The 27,813-nt window shown below is 38.3% G+C and overlaps 2 protein-coding genes across 3 annotated transcripts in view; both read left to right on the forward strand.

Moving 5' to 3' along the window:
- Positions 1 to 1,918: 1,918 nt before the first annotated feature.
- lpar3 (lysophosphatidic acid receptor 3) lies at positions 1,919 to 10,510 on the forward strand. 2 transcript variants are annotated; one of them, XM_010781335.1, is made up of 3 exons: positions 1,919 to 2,087; positions 2,903 to 3,657; positions 6,787 to 10,510. In XM_010781335.1, exons 2-3 carry the CDS (start codon positions 2,916 to 2,918, stop codon positions 7,113 to 7,115), a joined length of 1,071 nt encoding a protein of 356 aa, XP_010779637.1. In that variant the 5' UTR covers positions 1,919 to 2,087; positions 2,903 to 2,915; the 3' UTR covers positions 7,116 to 10,510. The 2 variants fall into 2 exon arrangements, with proteins under 2 accessions (XP_010779637.1, XP_010779638.1); XM_010781336.1 differs by having other exon boundaries at positions 1,919 to 2,060.
- A 998-nt stretch (positions 10,511 to 11,508) lies between these two features.
- The window catches only part of LOC104954259 (atrial natriuretic peptide receptor 2-like), a 17,056-nt gene continuing 751 nt past the window's right edge, over positions 11,509 to 27,813 (forward strand). Inside the window, exons 1-22 of the mRNA XM_010781337.1 lie at positions 11,509 to 11,626; positions 12,264 to 12,354; positions 13,168 to 13,300; positions 13,709 to 13,832; positions 14,846 to 14,950; positions 15,769 to 15,871; positions 18,198 to 18,343; positions 18,463 to 18,535; positions 19,040 to 19,184; positions 19,682 to 19,768; positions 19,870 to 20,013; positions 20,757 to 20,878; positions 21,081 to 21,225; positions 21,693 to 21,741; positions 21,820 to 21,927; positions 22,119 to 22,238; positions 22,425 to 22,518; positions 22,874 to 22,961; positions 23,150 to 23,289; positions 23,525 to 23,677; positions 24,787 to 24,885; positions 27,039 to 27,130. Coding sequence (XP_010779639.1) covers positions 11,582 to 11,626; positions 12,264 to 12,354; positions 13,168 to 13,300; positions 13,709 to 13,832; positions 14,846 to 14,950; positions 15,769 to 15,871; positions 18,198 to 18,343; positions 18,463 to 18,535; positions 19,040 to 19,184; positions 19,682 to 19,768; positions 19,870 to 20,013; positions 20,757 to 20,878; positions 21,081 to 21,225; positions 21,693 to 21,741; positions 21,820 to 21,927; positions 22,119 to 22,238; positions 22,425 to 22,518; positions 22,874 to 22,961; positions 23,150 to 23,289; positions 23,525 to 23,677; positions 24,787 to 24,885; positions 27,039 to 27,130 — 2,406 coding nt within the window. The 5' untranslated portion in view covers positions 11,509 to 11,581. The remainder of the gene's footprint in view (positions 11,627 to 12,263; positions 12,355 to 13,167; positions 13,301 to 13,708; positions 13,833 to 14,845; positions 14,951 to 15,768; positions 15,872 to 18,197; positions 18,344 to 18,462; positions 18,536 to 19,039; positions 19,185 to 19,681; positions 19,769 to 19,869; positions 20,014 to 20,756; positions 20,879 to 21,080; positions 21,226 to 21,692; positions 21,742 to 21,819; positions 21,928 to 22,118; positions 22,239 to 22,424; positions 22,519 to 22,873; positions 22,962 to 23,149; positions 23,290 to 23,524; positions 23,678 to 24,786; positions 24,886 to 27,038; positions 27,131 to 27,813) is intronic.

The following is a 27,813-nucleotide window of genomic DNA, read 5'->3' on the forward strand; positions in this document are numbered from 1 at the left end:
TCCATTGGTAGATTATGAATGCAGTCTTTGCTGCTGGTTTGCACATTCAGCTTCTTTAAAAAAAAATGTATAATATGAGCAAAGACAGGACATCAAATGTAATTGAATTACTTACATGGTCAATATAATATAAGAAGTTATGGGAACTTGTTATAAAATATTAACAACATTACAGTTCAACAAATGCATTCCATGCTTAGAAATGTATTAGGTTCTTTAAATATTTCTTTAACTTGCATTCACAGCTGAGATTGAGTTAGACGGGGTGTTTTAAATGACTAAACCAGGACTACAGTATGAGTCGGTTTTATAAGCAAATCTATGAGCTAGTTTAGATGTCAAGACAAGCTCCAGCATGACTTAATCTCACTTTGAGTGTGAGTAATGTGTGTTTTACTTGATGAAATCAAAGGTAATTCTCTAAACTTCTACAAAGTGATCAATCAAATTCAAGGAAATGCCTCCAACAAAGACCTCTGTCGCCAACCGGGGTGCTTCTTGATTTCAACTAAAACATCCCTTGATTAATTTTAGCCTGGATGTGCCAAAATGATGTGTGTGATCTAGAGGTGGTTATACAACACATACAGTCCCACCTCATAGAGTATTTTTCCTGTGAGACAATAATGCCCTTAAGTCATATTTGATTAATCTAGCAAAGACAAGGCCAGGATATTCACTCTTAAGGATTTCCTTTCAACAGATCTGGCTGTTTGATTTGGGTCAACAACCACACGGTTGCTTTTCAACACATGTGTAGAGTACAAATGTCAACATGCGTGTGTGCTTTGTTAAACAAAACAGGCAGATTTGTGGAAAATAGGAGTGAGCGCTGCTTTAAAGAGAGCAATGATTTTGGATTTACATATGAACAGATGTGCAGGTCTAAACACCATACAAGCAATTTAAAGGGCAATCTAGCTATTTTGTAATTTCAAACTTTATGTTTATCAGAAAGGTTCAGTATGTTTGTGAATTGAACTAAATATTTTTCAGTTATCGGAATAATTACGAATGTTCTTTATAACATCATAAAAATCTGATGTAAGTAAGACTATATCCACTAAGAGGTATTATCAGCAATATGTACTGAAAGTAAAATAACTTACAGATAAAAAAAGCTCCTGTGTGACTGACATTATATATATTATATTAATAGAAATACAAAGCAGGCCTATGATGTTTCTGTTGTGATGGAGCTAATTGGGTGAAGCCTACTTTACATAGAGTGGTCGGCCCTTTCACTGGTCCTCCGTTTGATGGAGAAGGGTGATGATTAGTGGCATACAAATAATGGGGAAAAACAACATTTTTCTCGAAGCATAACGTTTTTGTCAAATATTGCTACAACAATATATTTGTTTTGGTTATAGGCTATAGCCAACCAAACCATAATCTACTTTGATTTAAAGGCCCAAGCCCAACAAATGGGTAGGCCTATCAATTGTTTTATCAATGTGTTAGTGTAGGGTTAGTTTGATCTTGTTATGTAAAGCTTTCAAGTAGCCCAATGTTTCTAGTAAAACGTAGTTTGTTCCCTAAAAAATGTAGTGTAGCCTACTTAGATAGCATAAAATGGGGAACAAATTATAATTCATGATTAAAGCACAGACTGGGATCAAACACGTACCTCTCCAAGTGAGCTTAACAGTATAGGGTTCAATAAATAGCGTAGGAAAAATGTAGTATATTTTAAAGTGTATTACATTTGAGAAAAGAAGGAAGGCATACGAACAAGCCAGAATTTGGTAACACTTCACTGCAGCAACCAGCAGTGTTGGTCGGACGGTGAGCTCGCGGGGCTGTGTGCGGTCACCTGGGGGAATTCGCATGTCAGCCCGGGGACACGCCCTCTCGTCACAGAGCTGCAGCCTGGTGAGTGAAGACGCTCGGCTCCACTTCGCTCCTTCACTTCGTCCTCTCGCTGCCTGCTGTCACCTCCCTCCGTCCTCATCTGCAGACAGGCGCACTGCTGTGGGGGAAACATGTTCAGTCACTTGGCACGGAATATTTCGCAACTTGTAGTCTACTGACTCTCAACGGACAGCCCTTCAGCTCAGGTAAACTCACCTGGTTCAGACTTCCAGGTAACTCTTTGTTCTTCTACTATGGGCAAAATGATTTGTTTCGTCTGTTTTATTGTATGTTTTCTGCAAGAGCTTGTTTCTCTTTTCTATTACTTCCTGAGGGAATTTCTTACCCCCCCCCTTCTTCGCTGTTGTTGGTACACCAAGTTGGACAGGTATCAGTAAAGTTAATTGCATAATACAGGCTTCTCAGGTAAGGGAGGAAACTGTACTTTAGCCTGTGTTGCGTTGGATTATTGTTTTGTTCCATGTCTGTAGTGTTAAATAAATGTTTGAACAGGTAGAACATGCAGATGTCTGACATTTGTTACTCAGGTCACTTCAATGAGCCTGTTTTGTCTTTTTATTGTAACTATGGTCACTATCTTGTTCAACTTCATGGAGCTTACTTTATATCATTTTTATTCAAAGCAGCTTCTCGCAGTAATAAGCTTTTAGCATGTGCACTTGCCTTAGGAATTGAGTCAATAAATCTCTTTTGGCCTTGGGAGAAATGGCACTGATCTCGCAAATAAAGCATTACACTTTGTATCTCTGATATCAGATTTAAATGGACAAAACTGGTTTTGAAATGCATACAAGGAATTTTATAGATCCAGTTTTTCAGATATTCTCAAATTTAGGGCAGCTTTTTTATGTTCGTTTAACAATTATGAATAGTTTGGTCTGTAAAATGTTGGAAAACAGTCAACTTTATAACTTTTTTTAATTCTAATTTCAAGGAAACAAGGCTGATTCCCAAAGCTAATCTTAGCACTATCATATAAGACAACAAAAATGTTCTAAAAGTCTTATGTTTTCTCCCTGTCTTGCAGACTGACCTCTAAAATGGCCCAGCAGAATCAAACCTGTCATTATAATGAGTCTATGAGCTTCTTCTATAACAACAGTGGTGCCTCAGACACTTGGGACAAAACGCAGCTCATCCTAGTGAGAGTGGTGGGCTCTATCTTCTGCTGCTTCATCCTGGTCTCCAACTCCATGGTCGTAGCTGCTGTCATCACCAATAAGAGGTTCCACTACCCTTTCTACTATCTTCTATCCAACCTTGCCGCCTCGGACTTCCTGGCCGGCATAGCGTACGTGTACCTGATGTTTAACACAGGGGAGTTGTCAAGGACACTCACAGTTAAGGAGTACTTCATCCGCCAAGGTCTTCTGGACGTCAGTCTCTCCGCATCGCTGTCTAACCTGCTGGTGATAGCTCTGGAGCGCTACATCTCCGTCATGAACTGGAAAGTCCACAGCAACCTGACGAAGAGGAGGGTGACCCTGCTGATCGTACTGGTGTGGGCCATTTCCATCTTTATGGGCGCTGTGCCGAGTCTAGGCTGGAACTGCATCTGCAACATCAACGACTGCTCCCGTCTGGCTCCCGTCTTCAGCAGGAGCTACCTGATCTTCTGGTCTGTGTCTAACCTGGTGGTGTTCCTGGTGATGGTGGTCATCTACACCAGGATTTACACCTACGTCAAGAGGAAGACTGCAATGCTCACGCCGCACACCAGCGGCTCCATCAACCGCAAGAGGACTCCCATCAAGCTCATCAAGACGGTCATGGTTGTGTTGGGTAGGTGCTCATCATAAAAATGTTGTCTGTGCACCATCTTTAATGCAGTGAGTCAGAACATTTCCCACATTAATCAGGTTGTTTTGCTGTACAGCTGTGTGTCACTTGTTGCGTCACAAAGTCCAGACGGTCTCTGTTGAACCCGCTCCACTGTTATCTATGTTTTTTAAAACCTTGAGCATACTAAAGTAAACACTTTCAGTAATCATGTTGAGAGCTTGTCAGTGACTTGAGGGAGCCGTATATGAAAGCAAATGAGTCATAATGTTTATTTTATTTTTTCTTGATCTTAGGTTATTTGCTACTTCATAGAGTTTTTAGGGCTTAAAACCATAACTCATTATTTGTTGTTGACTTATTTGCTTAATAGACCAATCATTCAGTCTTTAAAATATGAAAATATAGTAGATGTCCCTGGCACATCCTATACAATACCGAGGTATCTGTAATCCACTTTAAAGACCAACGTTCTGTACAGAGAAAGAACAAAAAGTGCTTGGAAAGTCCAACTAATATTCAATAACCAAAGATATTCCCTTTTTTAAAGTATGTAAAACAGGGAAAAAAAGCAATTCCTCACTTTTGAGAAGCTGAAACACGAGAATGTTTGGCATTTGTGTGTCATGAATTCCTTGTTGCAGCACTACTATGTCATTTCCCAGATGAAGAAGGCTTAAAAATGCTGCTTCCCCCTCTTATCATGCATTTTCACCCTAGATGAGGGAGCTAGATATGCTGGTCAGACTCTCTTTGTGTAGGTGTTGCAACAGGACACCTTAAGTGTACTCAAATCCTTCCCCTTAGCACTTTCCTTTCATAACAGAACAATACAATATATTTGTCTTAAGCGTCACAATAAGCTGTTAAATGCATATTCTCATGCAAGTATAACACACAGTGTACACATTTGAAACAGATATATTTCAGAAAGCACAGCAGGTCAGAGTAGTTGTCTTTTCCTACAAACATGCATGAGATAGTTGTAGGGGTTTTGCACAGTCTCCCTGTAGAATAAAAGTCTGTTTATTCTTCTTTGTGTCTTTGGGGCACTCGGCTTGTTGCCTGTCCAGATAGTTTGATACAGTTTGTAGCATACGAGCTGTCTGCCTCTGTACACTCTTTATTCCAGGCTGCTATGTAATTATCTCTCCCTGCAACCATCCACACCACACTGGCCTTCAATGAAACATCCCCTCCTCCACACCCTTCTGAAAAAAAAGCAAGAAGAAGAACCTATACTTGAGGACTTCTCCAATTGCTTTCAGATGCTTTGCAGATTTTCCTTAAGCTTGTGGAGGTGTAACCACACAAGTGTCATTGTTAAAATCCCCGTTGAGGTTGCTTTGACTTCACGGTTAAATGGAGAAAAAAAAAGCCCTCTTGAAATGGGCGGTGCAGATAACACACCAGGGATATCTGAGGGAGAAAATAATGAAACCTTAAGACCTCTGACGTATTCAGTACGGTCTGGGTCCCTGGGGTTTATTATTCAGGGACAAAAACATAACTTTTGTTCCAGATAAGCAGTTTGCTCAAGTGGAACTGGAAACTGGACAAACCAGTTTGGAAACGCTTAACCCACACATTATGGCAAGAGTAAAATGATTGAGTTAATAATTACTTATTCGTTTTCTTATTTACATTTGAACTTTACTCTTCATTGTGTTAGTTTGGGGGAAAAAATTATCCTTGTAATTGAATAACCTACAGTCATTTATTTCTGGTATATTTGGGACTGTTGTGGCTTGCTTGTTAAGTGAAGCATCAAACAACTCATGCAGATTTTGTTTTCATTCTTTAAGTGCAACCACCATCACGAAATGAGTACCAACAGAGAAAAGGAACACATGCTTGAAATGTATGTTTCTAAAACCCCGCTGTTTTTTCCCCTCTGTTGTAGATTAAAAGAAAAGACAGTGCGCTTTTAAACTTCAGTAGAGCAACAACTGCCAATGAAAGACCATTAAGTTGGGTCTCACCCAATTTAATTTCAGTTCACTTTATTTTGGACATGTGGGCCATCAAAGACAAAGAAAAGAGGAAGAAAAACGAGTTTAAGAATAGAAATTCACTGTAAAAGTGTGGCCAATTTTTTACTTTCAGGACTAAGTGCAGTGGAAAAACATAAAAGCACTTCTGCCCAAGCCTTTCAGTCTGTGTGCATGTTTGGGAGACAAAGCGGGTGCTGTATAGAGCACCTCTTGTTTTGTTCTGCAGATGTGTTGAAGCGGTAGAGATGTGGGTAGTGCAGACAAGTTGCTACTTGTAGGTTGGTTTCACTTCCCAAACACTTTTGGTAGATCTGTTTTGTGCCCAAACATGTTTGAAATTTGAGTTCTAATTGGCTGCTTCAGTACCCATGTGACCTAACATGTTGTCTGTGTTACCAAACACACAGCACTAAGTATTAAAATAGTAAGGGCATTGTACTGCCAACCTGCCTCTGCTTGTTGTTATGGTATTAGGATGGCTCTTCTCTGCTAAAATGTGAAGTACCTGAATAACTGTATGCATTAGCTTTTTAACGCCCGTCCTGTTGACCAGCTCACAAAATTGTGAAAAGAATTGTGTTACTTTAACGGAACTAAAGTTGAAGCAATTACTGGTTGCTTATTAGATTATGACTCATCAATGTTATTAGCAACCACTTACACAGGAGATGTTTTTTTTTTAAATAATTGAAACATGCCAAAATGGTCAGGTTCCAGGTTTTCTAATGTGGTTATTTGCTGCATTAGAAATGTAATATCATCAGGTTTTGGAGGTTATCGTAGCTTAGGCAAACAAAACCTTTACAGATAAATCCATTATAAGAATAATTATTGATAGCAGCCTTAATTCAAATTTACCCCAAAGTAAGGCATATTATCTCCACCATCATAACTGTGTTTCCTGTTTTACGCTTCCAGTTGAATGTTCACTGCTGACACAAGAGTGCAGTGAACATGGACTTCTCGTAAAGGGATTTTAAGCGGTTACTCAGGATTGTATGTTTAATTAAGTAATTGTCAATGTCTGTATAAGGATCTGTAAATATCTCTAATTAGTTCACATAAGAAGGATACAAGAGAGAAATAAGTGCTACAAATACCTAACTGTGTGTACATTTTTGTATTTTTCTCTTTGAAGGGGCCTTTGTGATCTGCTGGACTCCCGGCCTGGTGGTTCTGCTGCTGGACGGACTCAACTGTACGAGTTGTAACGTCATGAAAACAAAACGCTGGCTGCTATTGCTGGCTGTACTCAACTCTGTCATGAACCCTTGCATCTACTCCTACAAGGACGAGGAAATGTGGACAACCTTCAAGAACCTCATGCGCTGCATTGGCAACGGCACGCGGCGGCAGCGGTCGACGAAGGCCAACGCCAGGGCTCTCAGCTCGGGTCAGGATACGGGCAACAGTCAGCCTCCATCGGAGGAGACAAAAACTGACGAACAGGGCATTCTCAAGACCTGAAAATGGAGCTTGACATGAATTAACCAGGACTTCTGTTTAGTCAAACGACTGGACGCACTGTATGAAGATTCAGATTGGAGTTGACTTGAAACCATAACAGTTGGCCTCAGACGGCCGGTGTTGTCCTCAGATAAAAATGACTTTCTTGAAGTGACACTGCAGGCCCACTGCTCCAGTGTAGATCTTAAGAGACGGAGATAAAAAGAGGCTTCCATGCACTATGAATTCCTGAAATGGATGCAAAGATGTGCTTTTCAATTTTTTTCTTCTGGATTTTACAGTTTTTGGACATATACCTCCAATTCATGTGCTTTGGGAGATTCTTGTAGCTTTGAACTGCTCTGCAATGGCTGAAGAAAGTAAAAAGTACACAGTGATACATTTCTACTTTTACCTTTTTAAAAAGGGTAAACATGCAAAGGGTAACTTAGCTCTCACATTTGTATATCTGATGAATTAAAGTTTCAACCTGTCACCTTTCAAAAAGCTGTAATAGAGGATCTAGTTGAGACATGTTTGTAGACAGGTACTATACAACTTTAGGGTGGCTTAGGAAGTGCACCATTTTATATTTTATTACTGAAAACACAGCCTGCGTATATATACTGTATACTGCCGTACCATATGTATCTACTTGTACATCTTTTTAAATACTTTCAACAAGAGGTGCAGTTATTCCAACTGAACGACAGCCAGCATGATTAGCATGGTCTGATTATTTTGTCCTTTGAAATGTAAAGTCTAGAAAAGCACACCCTGTTTTCTGTTGGAAAGCTGGTTTGGCTGTTGGCATTAGATAACAAAGTGACTATTTTCTTGTGCCAGCCTTCATTATCAGTTCACCTTAACAAACAGATAAACTCTTGCCTAAAGCACATCATGAAGGCAAACTTGTTCTCCCCGTAGAATTTTAACACATCAGCTTCAACTAACCGCTGCTCACCTGTAGCGCAGGATTGTAAAATGATGTTGCAACACACTGGATTCCTGCTGGCGTTTAAGCAATAACCTGCAGGAACCAAACAGGATATGACTGAATGGACCACACTCACACAAACCTCCCTCTCTACAGACTGCGCTGACGCCTCTATTGCTGACAGGGTTCAAATGGCTTCTTCAACCTGCTGTACAGGCCTATGCCCCTCCTGTGGTAGCATCATGATATATATCATTAAGGAGTGTAGGAATACAACATGTGAGTGGTGATTGGAAAAACAGCTCCAATGGTGGTGTTTCTTTATCGGAACAACATTTTAGATGGCCGTTCCTTTGCATACAAAAATACAATTTTCTTTTTAAGTAACCTCTTTTTGAGCTCATATAATTTTTTCCAACATACCAATGGACATGACATGTCATGATATGATACATGATATGATACGGAAACAGCAAGCAGCACAGAGGCTGATGTCACCAAAGGGATTCAAACTTTATTATGTTAAAGGGGTATCATTTTCACTAGTATTTATGAACCTTTTAATATGAACATCCGTCAAATTACCGAAAGTGGTTCCAATTATATTTTTTATAAAAATGATTTACAATCTTATAGAGAATGTGAATGTGGCTGTGTATTTTCAAATTCTAGCGCACTCGAGCTGGTTTCTCCAAAATTACCTACCCCACATTTAATTAATGCATTTTCTGGCATTATCTTCAATTTTGCCCACGCTAGCAGCAATTTTAGGCAGCTTGATTTTGAAATGCTAAAGCCAAGGTAGCATTACTTTTTAAACTGTTAACAATCGGGTATCTATCGGGTATCGGCTGTTGCAGGATTTATTAATTCACATACAATTATAGGATGGCCAACCCATCTGCCCTGCCCGACTTGAGCATTCATTGCTCATCACCAGTATTCCTCAAGCTGCTTACTTAATAGCTGTGATGTACTCCTAGTCCTAACAATAGCCATGTTAGTTGTTTATGTTTGTAGTGAATATTTAAGAGGCTTTTGAGTAACTTCAACTGAATGGGACTGGTATGCTCGGTATTTGGCCAACATTGCAACTTCTTTTCTAGATTCAACGCGTTTTGGAGTTGGTGCTGCTAGCTATTTTCATTCACTGAAAATGCTAACGTTGCCATCTGAGCATGTTAGCATGCTACACTGGCTGCAGCATAAATGTTGCTAACACCACCTACCTGGCACCAACGTTAGCAAAACAAAAATGAGATTGCTTGTAAATCCTATTTGACTGAGGCAGACTGCCTTTTTAACTATATTAAATTCCCCACCGCAAAACTGAAGGCGGTTGTTGCATCTAGCCACTTAACTGTAAACTACATTTTATCTGACACATAAAAGCTTCAAAATGCACGAGTGTGGTGCTTACCAACATATTTTATGTTGTGGAACACTAGGTTAAAATATCTTAAACCTGTGTTAACCAAAGACCTTATCTCAGACATCTAACCAAAAACCCATTGACTAAAAGACAAGGGAACCGGAAGTGAAAAGAATGCTGACTCATTTCTGGGTTATAGCACTCATCCCTGCAGCAATCTATGGTTGATGAAGTACCGTTACTTGAGATTTCTCAAGAGCTGCCACTTAAGGAGGATTTACTCCATTCAGGCCAATTAGTGGTTGGCTTTCGTTTCCAGTCTCTTACATTATTGTCGAAAGAACTGGAAAAAAATGTGATTGACTCAAAGGAACAAGATAACTCCTCTCAATTAGACTGCAAAACACTTGCAGTAAAAATAACCACTTGCTTATATATTTGTATCCTAATATAGTAAAGCTTTCTATGATTGACAGTAAAATGACACTGTTTGAATAATCTGTAAATGTCAACATTTAGAACTTTGTGAAATGCATTTTAACATGAAAACATAGTAAGTTATAAACTGCATATTATGTGCTTCAAGATGTAAACCACATATTGATTTCAAAGAGTGATGTTTAATATGACATGTCAAATCTCCCCTCACTGTAGTCATTATGAAAGTATATTGTTCATAGGCTTTTAATCGTTTTAACCTCAAACCCACAGCCTTTTTTTCTCTGCTCGTATACCAGGTTACCTGGTTTAACAAGATTTCTCATCGCATGTTAAAACTCTTTTTATGCTCAGGATTAATCCGTGTATAGAACATATAACATTTTACAGTAAAGTACTCAGGATGTCAAAGGTTTCAGGTTGAGCTATGATGTGATTAAGAGTAAGTAATTTCCATTCAAAACAATGCTGTATTATAGAGAGTACTGTATTTCCTCTGGAGACCTGATGTGACTGCTTCGTGCTTCTCTGGTTCTGCATTCCCAAAAAACATGAACTCTAAACTTGTGTGGTGTGGCAGGCCTTTTTTTCTTCTTCTTTTTTTTTTTACAGCTGTGCTGTAATTATGCATTCTTGAAGAGCCAATTAAATTTCACAGATGTTCAGAAATGCTGTCTTTTGGTTTGGTCTTAATCTTAGGGCAAACAGATGTAGGCATAAAAGTAAAACGTTTAACCAGTACACAGAGGGTGTGCTTTTATATAAATAAACCCTGTGCCATAAAAGAGCAAGACTCATAGAGGCCTATAGTTCTAAGTTAAATCATGTATCATTTACAGAATTTGGTTTCTCCTACAAAGTTCCCAGCTCAGTTTCAACTGAACACAATGATACATACAATAGTATACCTGAAGAATGGCTGCAAGGAGTTTGACACGTCTCAGACTGTCACAAGCAAGAGCTTCTTCTCTATGAGTCGCTTTCGAGTGCACAGTGATACCATGGAAAGAATACTTGAAACTGCTCACAGTCTTTGAAACAGACATTGGTGTTGAGTTTTGTCAAAAAATCTTTGCGGTATTAAGTGCCATCTCTTTCCATTATATTGTAGAGAAGGCAGACATCCATATACACGATATTTCTAACTTAGTAGCAAACACTTAAACAGTCTAGATTTAGAAATAGCAAAACAGGAAAACATCATTAGAGTTGAACTGTCCCTTTAATGGCCAACAATCATGTCTACCAGGGTTGAATGTTCTAGTTAACAGTCAAGCTAATACAAAAAAAACACTTTCACTTGGTAAATAACACTAATTTGAAACAAGATAGATGTGTTACAACGTCAAACAACACCCTGGTGGTGAGTTCGGGTGCAGCAGTGAACTCTGAACGATTCTGACCTGTTGGATGGTGAAGGTGAGCTGAAGCACCTTCTGAAAAGGACATGATCAAACTGTGATTGGAGAGCCTCCTCTGCTGATTGGACAATTAGGGACAAGGCAGAGGGTGGGACTCGGGGAAAAAAGGGTACATAAGCTGATACTTATAATGACGCTAGACACACACACACACACACACACACACACACACACACACACACACACACACACACACACACACACACACACACACACACACACACACACACACACACACCCCAAGCACCCAAGCACCCAGTTGGTCATTCATTCGGTCAGTCAGTTCAGAGTGGGTCAAGCCACAACAGCAAACGTTCTCATGGCTCTACGGACAGCCACATCCTTTTACCTGTGTTTCCTGCTGGTAAGTTCTCACATAGTAGAGGTTTACTAATTAATACACTACAACAGATTCAATTGCAGAGAAGAAAATGTGGACATATTGCCACAGATGTTTAAGGGTTAACTGTTAATGGACAGCACAATGATGTGAAATGAGGGCAGGAGTGATAAAAAAATGTGTATTTACACAGAGAAAGGAATATAAACTACGGTGTAAACCAAGTGTGCGATTTTCCCATTTTCATTTATAGCTGAGTTTCCCCCCTTGCTTTTGTTGTGTTGTCAGAAACACTTGTTGCTGCAAGCATGTGGTCATGGGTTTGTGGCGTTTCTGTGTATTGCTTGGTTACACGTCAGCTTCTTGTGGGACTGATTTTCTTGATTATAAATCATACTGTAATCTCGAAAAAAGGAAATACTGTTATTTTACTAGGCTGTATTCACCATAGTTATTTTTCTAGTGAAGTGAATGTCAGCTGCTGTTCAATTTGTACTCTTTTATCACTTTGGCTAACAGTTCACATGCTTTAATGAGTTGAGTTGTGTATCTAATTTGTTTACATGCTGATAAAATACTTTACACACATTAGGCTTTTGAAATGTGTTTACATACCCCACAAATGCTTTTAAATAAAAAAGCCTCCTGTCTTTGTCTGCAGGGAATAAATTGCTGGCATGATTTGGACAACACAGAGTACGATTGTTGGCCGCTCAACGGTCCAAATGATTACAACATGATTAGCTGTGGTGGTACGTTTTTAATGATTTAATTTGTCTGTTTGTTTGAGTTTTTCATTGCATTTGATTTGTAGTACAGTAGTTGATTTTATGTGAGTATTTATTGCACAATTAGATGTTGGTTATGTTCTTAAACGGCCATGTCTATACGCATTTTATTATAATCTGCTTATAGCACTGTATTATTATTATTGTTGTAAACATTCAAAAATCTTCATAATGTTTTATAACAGTTCCACAAAGTTATAATATAACACAATGTAAAGCATTTAATAGGATTTTTAAGGTCAAGAATCAGAATTGCTGACATTCACAGACATTTTAGATTTCATGATATGTTGTTAACAAGCACACTATAATACAGTGATAATGATGCATAATATGAAATATTATAATGTTTTATAACTATGGTATTTATATTGCACTATGGTCCCTGAAAAAAAAAAAACGTGTTAGTCTGCAACAATCATAAAATAATATGATTCTTGACCTTATAATTCATAATAAAATGCTTCCTAATATGTTATGACTTATTATAAAGTTTTCTACAGGATAAGTATACAGTGCTATTAGCAGATTTTAACATATGCATTTATAAGTGTTCTTACAATGCATATGGGCATGGTTATTATATAAATTACTAAACAGATAGCTTTTCCTGCAGTGGCTAAAAATAATGGAGACAGTAACATTTACTGCATTTACAGAATTGATTACAGTGACTATAGTAGGTAGGGCTCAAGAGAATTATCTGCAAACACAGCACACAGTATGTACTCTGTTTGAATGTGTACGTGCAGGTGACGAGCATGTGTGTTGTCACAGGTCTGGAAATGGCCTGGGTGCAGCGTCCTCCAGAGAAAATATCCAACGGGGAAGAGTTCAATGTCTCGTACACGGTGACGGCCCCAGATTCTTTCTACGAGTACGCAGTCAGGAACAAGATTTTCCAGTTCAGGTGAGTACGCTACATAAACACCTGGCATCCTAAACTGCTGCCATACCCAGAATACACACACACACACACACACACACACACACGCACGCACGCACACACACACACACACACACACACACACACACACACACACACACACACACACACACACACACACACACACACACACACCCACACACACACACAAAGGAGCATACATCAGATAAAACACTTAATGATCTCCCTATTCCTCAGTGTTGAGCATCTGTAATTAAACTATCTTCATTAAAGCGCCCCTCATCTTCATGTTTTAGCTCTAAGAAACGCATGGGGAGCTGCAGATTTTTGTTTGCGCTCCCATTGTATAAAGCAACCCCGGGGATTTGTGTTAATTAATCTTTTTGTTTACCTACCCATGTTGTCTTCTAGCAATGCGTCAGAGGCTAAGAGGTTCTGTCATGAACACGAGTGCCCGGCAAACTGGAACAACGCCAATGACATGAACTGCTGCGTTTATCACGCCAACATTCACTCCTGTCCTCTTGGTCTTATGGTAGGTACATAGAAGGTGAACAAAAGGTTTTACCAGGACAGACATTTTTTTGGCAGGGGATAAAACATGATTTTTTTCTGGATCAATATTTATGTGATGCTCTTTTTGTCCACAAGAGGCTGAAGTGCATCACTACCTCACTGCTGTTTGCTATCTACACACAAGCTACATTTATTTTGTGTTAAAACGTCAGATCAATTATTAAATTAAAACTTTTTTGGAAGAAAACATGAAAGCTTTTGGTACTTTTCGGCACATGTGCACTCGACCCTCTTGTGTCAAAAATGACAAACGACATGCACTCAAAGAATAATTTCCTAAAACTTTCTTTCGCACCTGTTTTCAGTTTATAAAAACAAAAGAGAAAACAATTGAGAATAGATTTTGTATTTCTTACTTGCCTCTCAGGGCCTCCGTAGGGCTGTTGTTATCCATATTAAATATACATGTATTCCTTAAAAGTCTGTTGTATTGCAAAATGTCTAAAGTTAAAGATTATCGGATTATTTTTATGCTTTTAACAATTTCATTTTCAAACCTTTGAAACTTTAATTATCAATTTTCCTTTAAGTAACCACAGTTACCAAAGTGCATTACAATATCTCGAACATAACCTCATTCGAAAAATGAAAATCTAAATTCAAATTTGGCTATACCATTACACTGAAGGGAATTGTCACAGAATTGTTGTGCCTTTTATTTACACTCTTTCTAAACGTTTATTTTAAGATTTGATATTTTCATAAACTTAGTCCCTTAAAATACAAAATATGACTTTAGTTAGAATTCTGGAATATAGTTTTAAGCTCAACAGAGCAAATTTATAAAATAATTGTTTTTCAATTTTATTAAAAGTTTCTTCTAAAAGTTATTCTAGTGATCTCTGTGGGTTAACACAAAGCTGAACCCTTCTAACATTTATCCAAAGATCAGCACCTACTTACACAACAATTAAGTGTCTAAAGGGCATGTTTTGAACCTCCTGAATCTGAAACTCTGTCATCTCTTCGCAGAAAGAAGGAGGCATCTGTGGCCCGTGGATTCCTGACGATGGTAAAATCGTGACTCACACTGTCTCCCAAGCAGGCAAAATGTCCCAGAAATACTGGAATTCAAAGGTAAGCTAACACAAAACAAAACTCTTCAAAACAATGGGTAAAGTCTTAACATGTTTGTAGTATTTATTTCAACCCTGTATCCCTGCAAATACTTAATTCTAGTTTATTTATACACAAAGACACACATGTCCCAAGAAATCCTAAGTTTGTCAAAAGGCAGAAGTTCAACTTTAACTGTTCTGTTAGTACGGGAATTAAAATTGTACTTTCCAAAACATGAAAGACATACTTTTGATCAAAGTGACGCCTGATCTGTGAAGCCTGACCTCTGTTATGCCGGTTTGTCATGATGCAACCCGGCACCAGGATGTAAGTACTTGTCTGCTAGACAACTTTGCGATGCGACCTGTCAAATTACTGTAAAAGTAAAGAAAACCAATTAAAAAAAGGCATTGAATGTTTAATACAATTTTGTTGTTGTGGTAACAATTTGACAGCAGATTTTATACAATGCTAAAAAGACGTATAAGGACAAATAATTATTTTAATGATTGACCCATGCATATACAGCGCTTATTGGTTCCAGATCGTTTGGATCAGACAGCTTTATAAAATAAAGTATGATGGTTAGCTGTTGGTTTGTTTTCTTTGTATTTGGTTTAAACTATAATAACCATAAATGGCCTGATGAGTACACAGAACTGTTTGTCATGCATTGTATTTAATTAACTAAAGGACGGCCAAACATAATTTTGTTGTTTCAGTTACTAATAAAACAATAATGTGATTTATATTATTGACTGAGAGTAACTAATATAATTACAGTATGACATAATTCTTCCACAGTATCATTTCTTTTATGGTGTTTTTCCAAAAAGGTGGTGTTGATTCACGTGGGAGTCACCTCAGTCATTGCTCATGTCAAAATTGGAGAGATGCACGCAGCGCTGGAGTCCAAAGTGCTTGTTGTCAGTGCTCAAGGTCAGTTTCTATTTGCGGATATCTTGATTCCTACAGTATGTTCTAAATAATGCCTGGGCTGTGGCCTTGATATGTATAACTCAATGCTACGTGCTTCTCAAAGTATTGTCCGCGAGGGCCCCCTAGTGGTCCGTGAGTATATTGGTAACATTTCTTATTGGAAATAAATAAATACATTTAAGTTTTCCGCACTCTCGTGGGAATATCTCCGCAATGGAGCAAGGTTAAGTTTCACTTTCGATTGCATGACATAGCCCAGTGCAACACCTCCATCAAACATTTTGCCACTTGTTTGTACCATTTTCAGGCGATTTGTAATCTGTTCTAGAAAAAAGATGTGTTTTTTTACATTTGTGGAGTTAGGTGGTCCGCGAGTGTTTTTTTATTGGTTAAGTGGTCCTTGGTATGAAAAAGTTTGAGAAACACTGTATTTGCAGTGTTGATAATTGAGCACTGCAGACTTAATTACATAAGTTATCTTTTTAACCAGACAAAGGCAGTAACAGCACACTCTCATGAACTTGTGCAGAAACATTGAGGTAGCCTAAATGTCAACTCGCGTGGGACGTTGCTGTAAAAAAAACTACTATGAGATGTTTTAAAAGAGAATTCAAACTACCCAGCAGAGGTGGGGACTCGAGTCGCATGACTTGACTCGAGTCGCATATTTTTTGACTTGAGTCTTGCTTGACTAACATTGATAAAAGACTTGACTTGACTTTGACTTGGTATTCATGACTTGAGACTTGACTTAAACTTGAGATAGATGACTTGAAAGTACTTGACTGTTTAAAATAAAAATATTTGCGTTTGTTTTTGTAGAGAGATATTACGTTTCGTTTTTTCGAAAAACGTGATTATAGCACCATGCGCGCAAACCTGGCAACCCACTAGAAGGCAGGAGTCTCAGTTAACATGGCAGCGGCTAGCTTTACTCCAAAAATAGTGAAGTTTGGATTCAAGGATTATTTTGTCGATGACGCTAATAAGAAGAGAACAGCGGTATGCAGGGTCTGTAGCATAAAGATCAGTGACAAGACCGCCACAACATCCAACTTCATTCGTCACTACAAAAAAAACCACAGAGAAAGATGCGTGCATGTGTTGTGTTAGCTAGAAAGCTAACGTTAAGTTTAAGCTACGTTAGACTTGGTTTAAAATCGATTAAGCATTGCAAAGAGAAGACAAAACGGGGTAAATGAACACTAGAACCGCCAAGGGATTCATTTTGACTAACCCTGATACTGACGGGCTGTCAGCAGAGGGAGAGAGAGAGAGAGGAAAAGAGATGCCTCGTTTATTTCCCGTGTGTTATTATCAGAAGTTACTGTAAACTTTTGAATAATGTATTTCATCTACTTTTAGTAGTTTGTTTAAATGTTTTAATGATGTTGTTTTTGTTTGTAGAAGTGCATCATTCCTTGATTTATTGTAAAATAAATCTGAACTTTTTTGATGTGTTATGATGATAAACTGAAGCAATTTCTAAATTAACCCAATTAAGTGAGTTTTAAATTGTCCTGCTTAGTTTATAAGGAAATTATGAAGAGGAACAAATGAAATGATTTGAAAATGATATCTATTTGGTGCTGATGCTGTTGGCTGTTCTAGTGTTAACAGAAATTTATATTAAATATGTGTAATGGCAAATGCCATATATGATTTTCTTACCTGGAATTCTGCCTTTTTGAACAGACTTTTTGAGTCCTAGCTATATTGTCTGCAGTTCTAGGTTAATATGAATCTAATATGATTGTCATCGGTTTAAATTAGATTTCAAATGATTAACTGTGTATGTAATGAAGATCATAGTGTGTGTTGAATCCATTTTCATAACCACTATCTTTTAACTGATTTAAATGCGGAAACTGGGCTTATTCATCAGAATTTCGTATGACTTGACTTGACTTGCTTGACCTGAGCAATGACTTGACTTGACTTGATTTGCTTGACTCTCACCACAGTGACTTGGGATTTGCTTGATACTTGTAGGTCAAGACTTGAGACTTGCTCATGACTTGCCCATGTAGGACTTACTCCCACCTCTGCTACCCAGCATAATATAAATAAGTTACATTGATTTCTATTTTTACCAGCTGCAACATTTGGAAGTACAAATTAATTAATCAATATTTACAAACCAATAATATAATCTAAAGTATTCTGTTGTGATTCTGTATAATGAGTAGATTTGTGCTTTCAAAACATTTTGACTTTTGTACTTGCAAGATTTTTGCTACTTTTGCTAGTAAAGTAAACAATCAATTTGTTCTTCTGCCATTCAATTGAGTAAATGGAAACCTCACATATAAAATTCATGTTTCAGTGTGCGGGGACGATGTCTGCGAGGTGGAGGAGAACTGTCTGAACTGTCCTGCAGACTGTGGCATCTGCCCCATGTCCATCGCCATCAAGGTGGCCATTGGGCTGCCTGTTGCTCTCTTCAGCAGCGGCTTCATCCTAACCATGGTGGTCAGTCTCACACACACACACACACACACACACACACACACACACACACACACACACACACACACACACACACACACACACACACACAGCTGATGTTTGTTTTAATCTCTACCTTGCAGTGGATCCAGTATCAGAAGCAGAGGATGCTTTGGGATGAAAGCTGGATCATCAGTTACAAGAGCATAATATTTGGTAACTTGTCTCATGCTGAATCTGTTTCGGTTTACTCATACAGAAAGCTTTAGATGTTCACTTTCTTTTAGGACTTACTGTAAATGTATCTATATGGATAACTTTTGTTTGACTTTAAAGCAACAAGAATATCATGTATATACTGTATGTATGTGTTGCTATTGTCTGTTTCCATGTGTCCATGTCACCATTCTCTTGCACTTTATTTTTTATTGCACTATTTAGTATTTATTTTATGCCTCATGTGTATTGTGTGTTGAACTTTTGGAGGAGCCTGGGACTTATAAGAGTTTTATTTTCATAAACTACATTGTATTCATTGTGCATATGACAATGACAACAATCTCAAAATGCAGTAATTCAAGTAAGAGTGGGTCAGACTTAGAAGTTATTTACCCACCAATAAAAGCATATTTCATCATTATGCTCCTTTGCTGCTTTTATATTTAAACTGTAAATGAACAGTAAACTGACCCTGAGTTTATACCTGCCTCCTGTGTGCAGGTCGCATGGGGCTCCTGGGCCTTGGCAGCACCATGAGTCTGCAGCGCATCAGGAGCAACTCCACCATCAGTCAAACTACAGAGGTGACCGTGTGCACCGGAGTCAACACCTCCTTCAGACAAGACTTCATCCAGCCAGGCCTCTAGTGAGAAATATAATTTATTTATGAGTCTATCTATATAAATTACCAGAAATATTAATCCAAAAATAATAATAATTTAAAAAAAGAAGATAAATTCTATTAATTTTAGATGCTTTTTAACTCTTTGGATCACTTAAAAATGGTTGCATTTCAGTTCAAGCTTAACATTTAATAGCTAGTTTAAAATGTATAACACTATATCTATCCCCAATGGGGAAATTCTATAATACAGTTGCACAGAGACAAAGTTAGAGGTTGTAAAACAGATAATTAATTTGTTTAAATGGGAGAGAAAAAGTGGCAAGTAGTGCAATAGTGATATGTAAATCAGTAAAAATAATGAGTACAATATACATAGAAAGTACATGAATCTCTAGTATCTGAAGTGTCCGTTTACTTCCCTGAATCGACTGAAATGAATTACAGGTCTAAGGAAGGTAGATACTAATCGGTCCTTGAAATAATGCATCCTTTACTTCATAATTTGAACTGTCTTGCAGTGATGGGAGGACAGTGGCAGTGAAGCACATCCAAAATAAACATTTTACGCTCTGTAAAACCATCAGGAAGGAGGTGAAAGAAGTGAGGTGAGGGAAACACTGCAGCAGAGAAGAACACAAATATTCCCTTACAGACATGAGGAAGCCTCCCCATACCCCGCAGCTAATGATTATTTCATATTGGCTAGGCTGCTGGACCACCCGAATCTATGCAAGTTCATTGGTGGTTCTATCGAAGTTCCCTACGTCAGCATCATCACAGAGTACTGCCCCAAAGGAAGTCTGTCCGATGTCCTGCTGAATGAAGACATCCCCATCAACTGGGGCTTCAGGTGAGAAAAGAAGCACTGTTCTCATTCATAACACTCCGTTCGATGTCTCACTATGGGATGCGCCTCATTGCGGAGCAAACAGAAGCATCAATCTCATTACGCCATTCCTGATTGGCTGGTGATCTTGACGTCAGCGTCAGGGAATCCACTCACCCTATAAGTATGAGAACTGGGGTACGTAAGTAACCTATAGATTTCCACTTAATTTTCATTAAAAAACAAAAAAACACATTAACCATGTTCAAATTTCAATCCCTGAAGTATTAGTTGTGGGATGAACACACTACATTCAATTGACAGCTTCTGTTGAAAGAAATTAACAAAGAGCGAATGAAATAGGATGATTTCTTATAAATGAACGGAACCATCAACAACTATTTTTATAACCATTCAGCATTTTTAATGAAAAAAACATTTCATGATTCCAGCTTTTCGAAAAGAGTTGCAGCTTGTCATTTGAATTGAAAGAAACATATTTCAAATATTTTGTATACTTGTAGTATTTCAGATGTTGCCCTTATTCCTTATTAAATTAGGAATAACTTCCTTGCAGACTAAAATTCCCTATCCCATAATACAATGCAAGCTACTTGACATACAACAGCAGTTGTATACTGTGTTCTTGTGTTGTGGGATTGGCCTCACTCACTGTTATTTATTATATGCCCTGAAATGTAACATTGATTGAAAAGACATGTGAAAAACACAAGAACAGCAACTTCTAAGAGTTTTCCCCCATGTAGGCTGTCATTTGCCACTGATATCGCCCGCGGGATGTCTTACCTCCACCAGCACAAGATGTTTCATGGGAGACTTCATTCCAGAAACTGTGTAATTGACGACCGCTGGGTGTGCAAAATCTCAGGTGACAAAATCCCTCAGCGTCAAAGCATTTTGTTATACTGTGTTATCAGTGACCACAAATCTGTAATAAGCCACTTGATGCAGTTTAATGAACACTAGGAAACAAAAAGAAATCTCCTTTTAAAGAAATAAGCAATTTTGTTATTCTGGAAAAGTGAAAGAAAACCTCCTACCTCACCATATTTTTCTGTGTTTGTCCTCAGATTACGGGCTCACAGTCTTCAGACGGGAGGACTTTGAGGCCACCAGTAATGGCTTTAATTGTGGGAATGTAAATCATTTATACTGTGCCCCAGAGGTCGTGCTGGGAAGCAGCTCCAACATGACGGTAGCAGCCGATGTCTACAGGTATGTTCAAGGTTCACCGTTTAAGCAGTTAAAGGTGGGGTAGGTAAGTTTGAGAAACCGGCTCGAGATACACTTTTTGCTATATTGGCGCTGTAAAAAGCACGACCAATCATCTGAGCCAAAGTAACTGGATGGCCTACCTGCCTGTCAGCCTTCCATCTGGGCACAAACTTATCTCGTGCCCTCATTGGTCATGTGCGTGTTTGTGTGTGTTGGAGGAGGGGCTCTGTAAGGAAGTGGCAGATTTGTTCCGGCTGTGTATTTTCAAATTCCAGGGCACTCGAGCTGGTTTCTCCAAAATTACCTACCCCACCTTTAATTGTTTTGCACAAGAACATTTCAGTTAAATCAAAGATGGTCAATAGTAGACAGGATTTTTCATGTCTATTAAAAGTGTTGAATGCTGAATCTTAACCACATTTGAAAATTAGATGAAAGCAATCTCTACTTTTTCCTCCTCTCCTCAGCTACTCAATTATTCTGGTTGAGATTGCAACTCGCTCTGACCTCATTTCAGTGAGTATGACAGCCCTCTTTGTAGATTACAACCTTCACTTCCTTTTGATCTTTTGTAACCAGCAGTCCTCTCCACAGCACAAGGCTGAGGGAGTGAGCGTGGATATCGCATGGCGCCCCCCTCTGCCTGAAGTCAAAGCAGGGAAAGCAGATACTGACTGTCCCAGTCAAGAAGACTACTGTGAGGTCTGACATACGTGCAGATTTTGAAACTATGTATGGAGAGAATGTGGCTAGTTACACTCTTGTTAGTGTGAATTGAATTGGCTCACACAAAAACTAGGAAGTGTTATATTATGTTATTATGTGTCGAAACCATGACTGTTTAAACATTTAAGGCAATGGGTGTTGATATATTCTCTGGAACACTTGAACAGCTTATCAAGAAGTGCTGGAATCATAATGTCACCACGAGGCCCACGTTTGAGCAAGTGAAGAAGAATCTTGACAAAATGAACCCACACAAAGTCAGCCCTGTGGACATGATGATGAACCTGGTAATACCCACTGGCATATGGTACAATAATGCACAACAAATAGGCATAAAGCCACATATAATTCATTAAATAACCATAAATAGCACAAATATAATGTGATATAACTTGGATTCATTCTCCAAAACAGCAGTTACTTTTTGCCGTGTATGGTTTTGAGTTTCAGACACAGAGTTTGTTTAACTGCAGATGGAGAAGTACAGCAAACATCTGGAGGCTATAGTTGCTGAGAGAACACAGGACCTTCTTCAAGAGAAACAGAAGACGGACAGGCTGTTATACAGTGAGTCAGGATAACGGTGTGGAGTGAAAGAGTTACATTGCGCTAATAATTATTACCTAGAAAACTCATGCTAGATAAAGCTATTCAGGATTTGTCTTGGGGACATTGCAGAGCTAAAACTGCCATATATAGCACACAAAAGGCTGGATTTTTGGGTGATAAACATTACATTTTGACAATATGAGTATGCTGTTGTGCATCATATAAAAGGTCACCAAGAATTACACATTCAAATGTGTTCGCTGCCATCTAGTGGTGCAGAAGAAGCAACTCCATTATTCCTATCCATATCCCCAAAGAATATATTGGAGACATCATTTTTTTAAGCAATGAAATAAATTGCTAACCCTTGTAGGTATGTTACCAAAACCAGTGGCTGATGACCTTCGTCAGGGTCGAACGTCAGAGGCTCAGAGCTACTCCAACGCTACCGTCTACTTCAGGTTTGTGTTCTTAACACCGACTTACATTTATTAATGGCCATTTGTTTGATTGTAAAGTGTCTGGAGTATAACTTGTTTTATTACCAGGGATACATTTAGATAGATTTTCTCCCTCTTTGAATGTTACATGCAAGTGTTTTGAAATGTAAAACTAGAACTGACTAACACTGTATTTCTCCCTGTTACAGTGACATTGTGGGCTTCACTCAGCTGTCTGGTGCCAGCACTCCCCACCAAGTCGTGGACTTCCTCAACCAGCTCTACACCAGCTTTGATGACATTATTGACAATTACGACGTCTACAAAGTGGAGACAATAGGCGATGCATGTAAGGAAGATAAACAGATTTAGAACTGCTAACAAAAAGTGATACATCTTTTTAAAGCACCACTATTGAAATAGAAGATAAAGATAAATGTGTTGAGATGGAGAGTCACAACTAAAATTGATTATTTAAAAGCAAAAACCAAGTTACTGTGTCACTGTCAAATGTGTGTTTTGATATATTTCTTTAATGCATCTCACTCTAACTCTTCCTGTTTTGTCTCTGACTCGTCTTCCAGACATGGTGGTCTCTGGGGTCCCTCAACAAAATGGCATCAATCATGCCGGAGAGATAGCCAGCATGGCTCTTGATCTGGTCAGTGTCTGCCACACTTTCAAGATCCCTCACAAACCCAACACACAGCTGCAGATACGCGCCGGCATCCACTCAGGTACTGATGAATTCTCACCTTTATCCACCTGCTTTTCCCAGAGTCTTTCAGTGCATATATTTACGTACACAGCGTGGGGATGTCATATTGTAATGCACCTTAATACATGGAGTAAAGGGCACCATCACAAAGCAATACTTAACAATAACAACAACTGTAATGCTTCAGCATTAAAACACCATAGACTGCAAATATAAAGACTCATCACCGAGGTCACAATATCAATCGATCCAGCAGAGCAATAGCCTGTAGGCAAAACACAGAAGATCAAAATCAAGATCACAAAAGATATGACATAAAATGAACCTACCAAAGCTGAAGAAGATGGTCAACTTCATTCATTTTCTTTCCGTTAATTACTGATTTGAATGGCTATACGCTGCTCTCTCTATAGTCTCCTCTTCACAACTACACTTTTCGCGGCAGACGTACTTACAGCCAATCAGCTCTGAATTATGAGATGACGTTTTGGTGGGGTTGCGAGCGCTTTGCCCCACTTGTAATTATTTTTTTGCAGCACACATTGAATACAAAAAGACTCTGAGTATGCACAGTGTAGTTTTCACAGTACCCATTCATTTCTACAGCGAGAGAGAGGGGCTAGATCGGGGCTTGCCACACATGCCTCAACACGGCTCAATAGGCACACTGTAGACACTAATTACAAGAACACAGACTAAAACAGCAATGTAGAGACGAATCAGACGACTAAACATGATCTTAAAATATATTTTAACATATTTCATACATATTTTTGGAATTATTATTTTAATTGTTTTCTGCTGACAGTAGGTGGGGCTGTGCCCCTAATGACGAGTCACCACTGATACTTCAATCATTTTTCTTGAATCGTTTTATGTTTAAAGTGTTAATAGGACACTTTAAGTTATCTTGGCTCTAGCTTTTAAACATGTTGTTTATGTTCACAATACATTTGTTTTAAGTAAAAGAGATAACAATGTAACTTTAACAATAAAGTAATATAAAATAAACATACTTGTTATTACCCTAAGACTAAGGGCCCCTGCATTGTCCTTATTCAGTTGTAGTGTTTAGACAATAGTATTCGACTAGAGTGTATTATATTCACTGCTGTTTAAATCTCCCAGGACCTGTTGTGGCCGGTGTGGTTGGCACCAAAATGCCTCGCTACTGCCTGTTTGGGGACACTGTCAACACTGCGTCCCGCATGGAATCAACAAGTGAAGGTATTTATTAGATACACCGACTTTGACCCAATGAATGTCTCAAAGTGGAACCATGTGTCACATGAACATCAAATCAATTTCAGTATTTTTTTCTTCATCATCTGAACATCAACATGACTTCTGTGTGCTGTTTCTTAGCTTGTCCAGCATTTATTCAAACGTGTCTCTGCAGTGTTGTTGTAACTGGCTTCAATGGCATTTCAGAAATAGCCTTTGGCTGCTGCTGCTCTCATGCCAAAGAGATTGTGTCTGTGTTTGCTCACCTGTACAGCAGAGAGGAGTTACAACATGGAAGTATTACAGTGTGCTAATCCTCCACTCTAGACTATTGGGTTAATGGAAATACACTAAACGACTGTATGCTCAAAAGTGAAGAAACAAACGCTTATAAAACCTTAAATACGGGATAAACTTTGACCTAAAAGGCTTCATTAGGAAATGTTTTAATGAGCTGAGGTTTGTGCACCGCTACATTACTTTTGCTTGCCCATTCTACAAATATGCTTTTAAGTCACCATGTGAAAAATAGATAATAATGTGTGTTGCAAAGTGTGCAAATTACATACTTGGTCTTTGCTGTTTGTCTAACATAATTACAGAAGGGCCTTAGAGATCTTATACTTCGTTGTTATTGAATCTATAATGTAAATGCCACTTAGAACAGAAATACATTTTTGTAAGTATGTCTTGAGGGAAACTTCTGAAGCAATTGGAGTCTGGAATCAGAGAGACACAAGGAGAGCTGGAGCTTTGATGGCAAACACTGACGGTTTATTTGGAGACATTTCACACGCCACGGTTTGACCACACGGTGGAGATGCCACATCAATTCTGAAGAACCCTTCTGTAGTTCAATGTTTTAACTAGTTCAGGGTGTAATAATCAACATTCTTCAATAGATAGACTAAACAGCTGAGGGACACTGAATCACATTTGTTATCGCTTATGGCTCGGGGTCATCTACACCCCGAGAAGGATGTTTTCCAGGTGTCCCATAACAATAACTATCTCTAACCGAGAGTTGCCCGGTCATAAACTGGTAACAACAATACAATGCTAGGGCAGCCCGTCCTTAAGGGAGATAACGGCTGCTCAAGGCTGGTTATCTGCGTCAGAGGGCGAAAGATGACATGCAAGGGAAATTATTCCCCAACAGTTAACTACAGATACAAGGCAAACTGAATTGTAGGACATCTGTATGGATGTGACAATATACCAGTATATATACCATATATACCAGTGGTTCTCAACTGGTCAGGCCTCGGGACCCACTTTTTACTTGGTCAATAAATCGTGACCCAACATTTTGAAGCACTCAAATCTATTCAACAATCGTGCTGTAATATACGCTTTTCAGCATACAATATTAATTAAAGTGAAGTACAGTGCATATATTTCTTCACAGAACTAAAGTATGCTTTTAAAAAAGGTTTATGAGATGATGTAATCAAAGCTGAACTTTATAAAAAGGCACACATGCTGAAAACCCAAGAATACTAACATAAACTACGCATTCTGGTACTCTGAGAAGAAAATAATCTATTACTCCCGACATATTAATAAATTTATGCCATTGTTTTGTGACCTGTCAATCATCAACCGGGGGTCATATTTCATTATTTGTTCATTTATATCTGAAGTTGTACCCATGGATGTATAGTTCTACCACAAAGTTATTCTCTGTGGGGACTTCCGGCAACAATCTTGATTCTGATTGGCCAGAAGACTCGAAAAAATATCAGCAAAGATGTTTTATTGAGAAGAATGCACAGCGTTAGAAAATTGGGCCTTCAAAATAAAAGTTTGAGTTTTTCCCCCCCAAAAAAATGACCCACTCGAAACGGGTCTTTGGGTCGCGACCCACCAGTTGAGAACCACTGCTATATACTATACTGTAAATATTACAAGATAAATCCATCACCATTTTTTTATTTGATTAAAGCGTATACTGGCTATTGATCATCTAGTGTAATACAAATCATTTTGATTTTTAAAACTAAAGCATGAAGCTTATAAACCGTGCAGGCTACATTACAAATAAGTAAGCAAACAGATAATAAAAAAGATACTCCTGCAACAATTAATATCAGGCATGCATTGTTCATATTATGCAATATAAAATGTTGAGTATTTCTCTATAATTATGTTTACAGCACTGAAGATCCAGGTGAGTGGTGCCACGGCCAACCTGCTTCACACACTCAGAGGTTACATTCTGACCTGCAGAGGAACATTTAATGTTAAGGTAAAGTTGTGTTGTTACTGTATGCATGTTTCCTTATATATGTTACTGAAGACAGGGTAATACAACATTTAATATCTATTTATCAATATTTAAACAAATGTGTACATTTCATTTGTATAGTGGCTTTTAAACCCTTTTATTTGTTTGTGTTATGCAGACAAGTATTTATATTATTTTGTGAAACAAAGTTTATGCCCTTTCATTCTTTGGTATATGCTGTAGAATCTATGAAAGACTAATAGATGCACGAGAAACATAATCAAGATGATAGCCTCCTATTAGGATATCTTTATTGAACAAGGACAATGCATACAAATACATTAATCTAAAAAAGAGAAGAAAAGTTATCTGCCAGATCATAGCTTAAAGCAAATATCCATCTGCAAATATTAAGACAAGGGATTTGTGAGTCTGAGAAAAAAGATCAAAGGAAAGTTCAAAACTTCCATCCAAGTGAAAATATACTGGGTGTGTGTTATTTTCTGTGCTTGTATTGAAGGTTTGTATGATCCATCTCCTACCCCAGCTGTAATTTAAGACCTTTCTCTGGGTAGTGCCAGTGTGATTATGGGGAGGGGTTTCTTCTCAGTCCCAGCGGACAGGGCGGCCCATGGAATGCTCTTAACATCCCGATAGCAATGAATATCTCAAGCGCTTTGACAAAAAAATCCATAAAAAAAATG

Source organism: Notothenia coriiceps, unplaced genomic scaffold (assembly GCF_000735185.1).
Source record: "Notothenia coriiceps isolate Sejong01 unplaced genomic scaffold, NC01 NC01_scaffold00023138, whole genome shotgun sequence".
Lineage (NCBI taxonomy): Eukaryota > Metazoa > Chordata > Actinopteri > Perciformes > Nototheniidae > Notothenia > Notothenia coriiceps.

Excerpts from the sequence above, each read along its gene's own strand:
- lpar3 (XM_010781335.1), top strand. The coding sequence starts at position 2,916 with ATGGCCCAGCAGAATCAAACCTGTCATTATAATGAGTCTATGAGCTTC. Across the intron at positions 3,658-6,786 it reads GACGGTCATGGTTGTGTTGG|GGGCCTTTGTGATCTGCTGG; the intron begins GTAGGTGCTCAT and ends TTCTCTTTGAAG.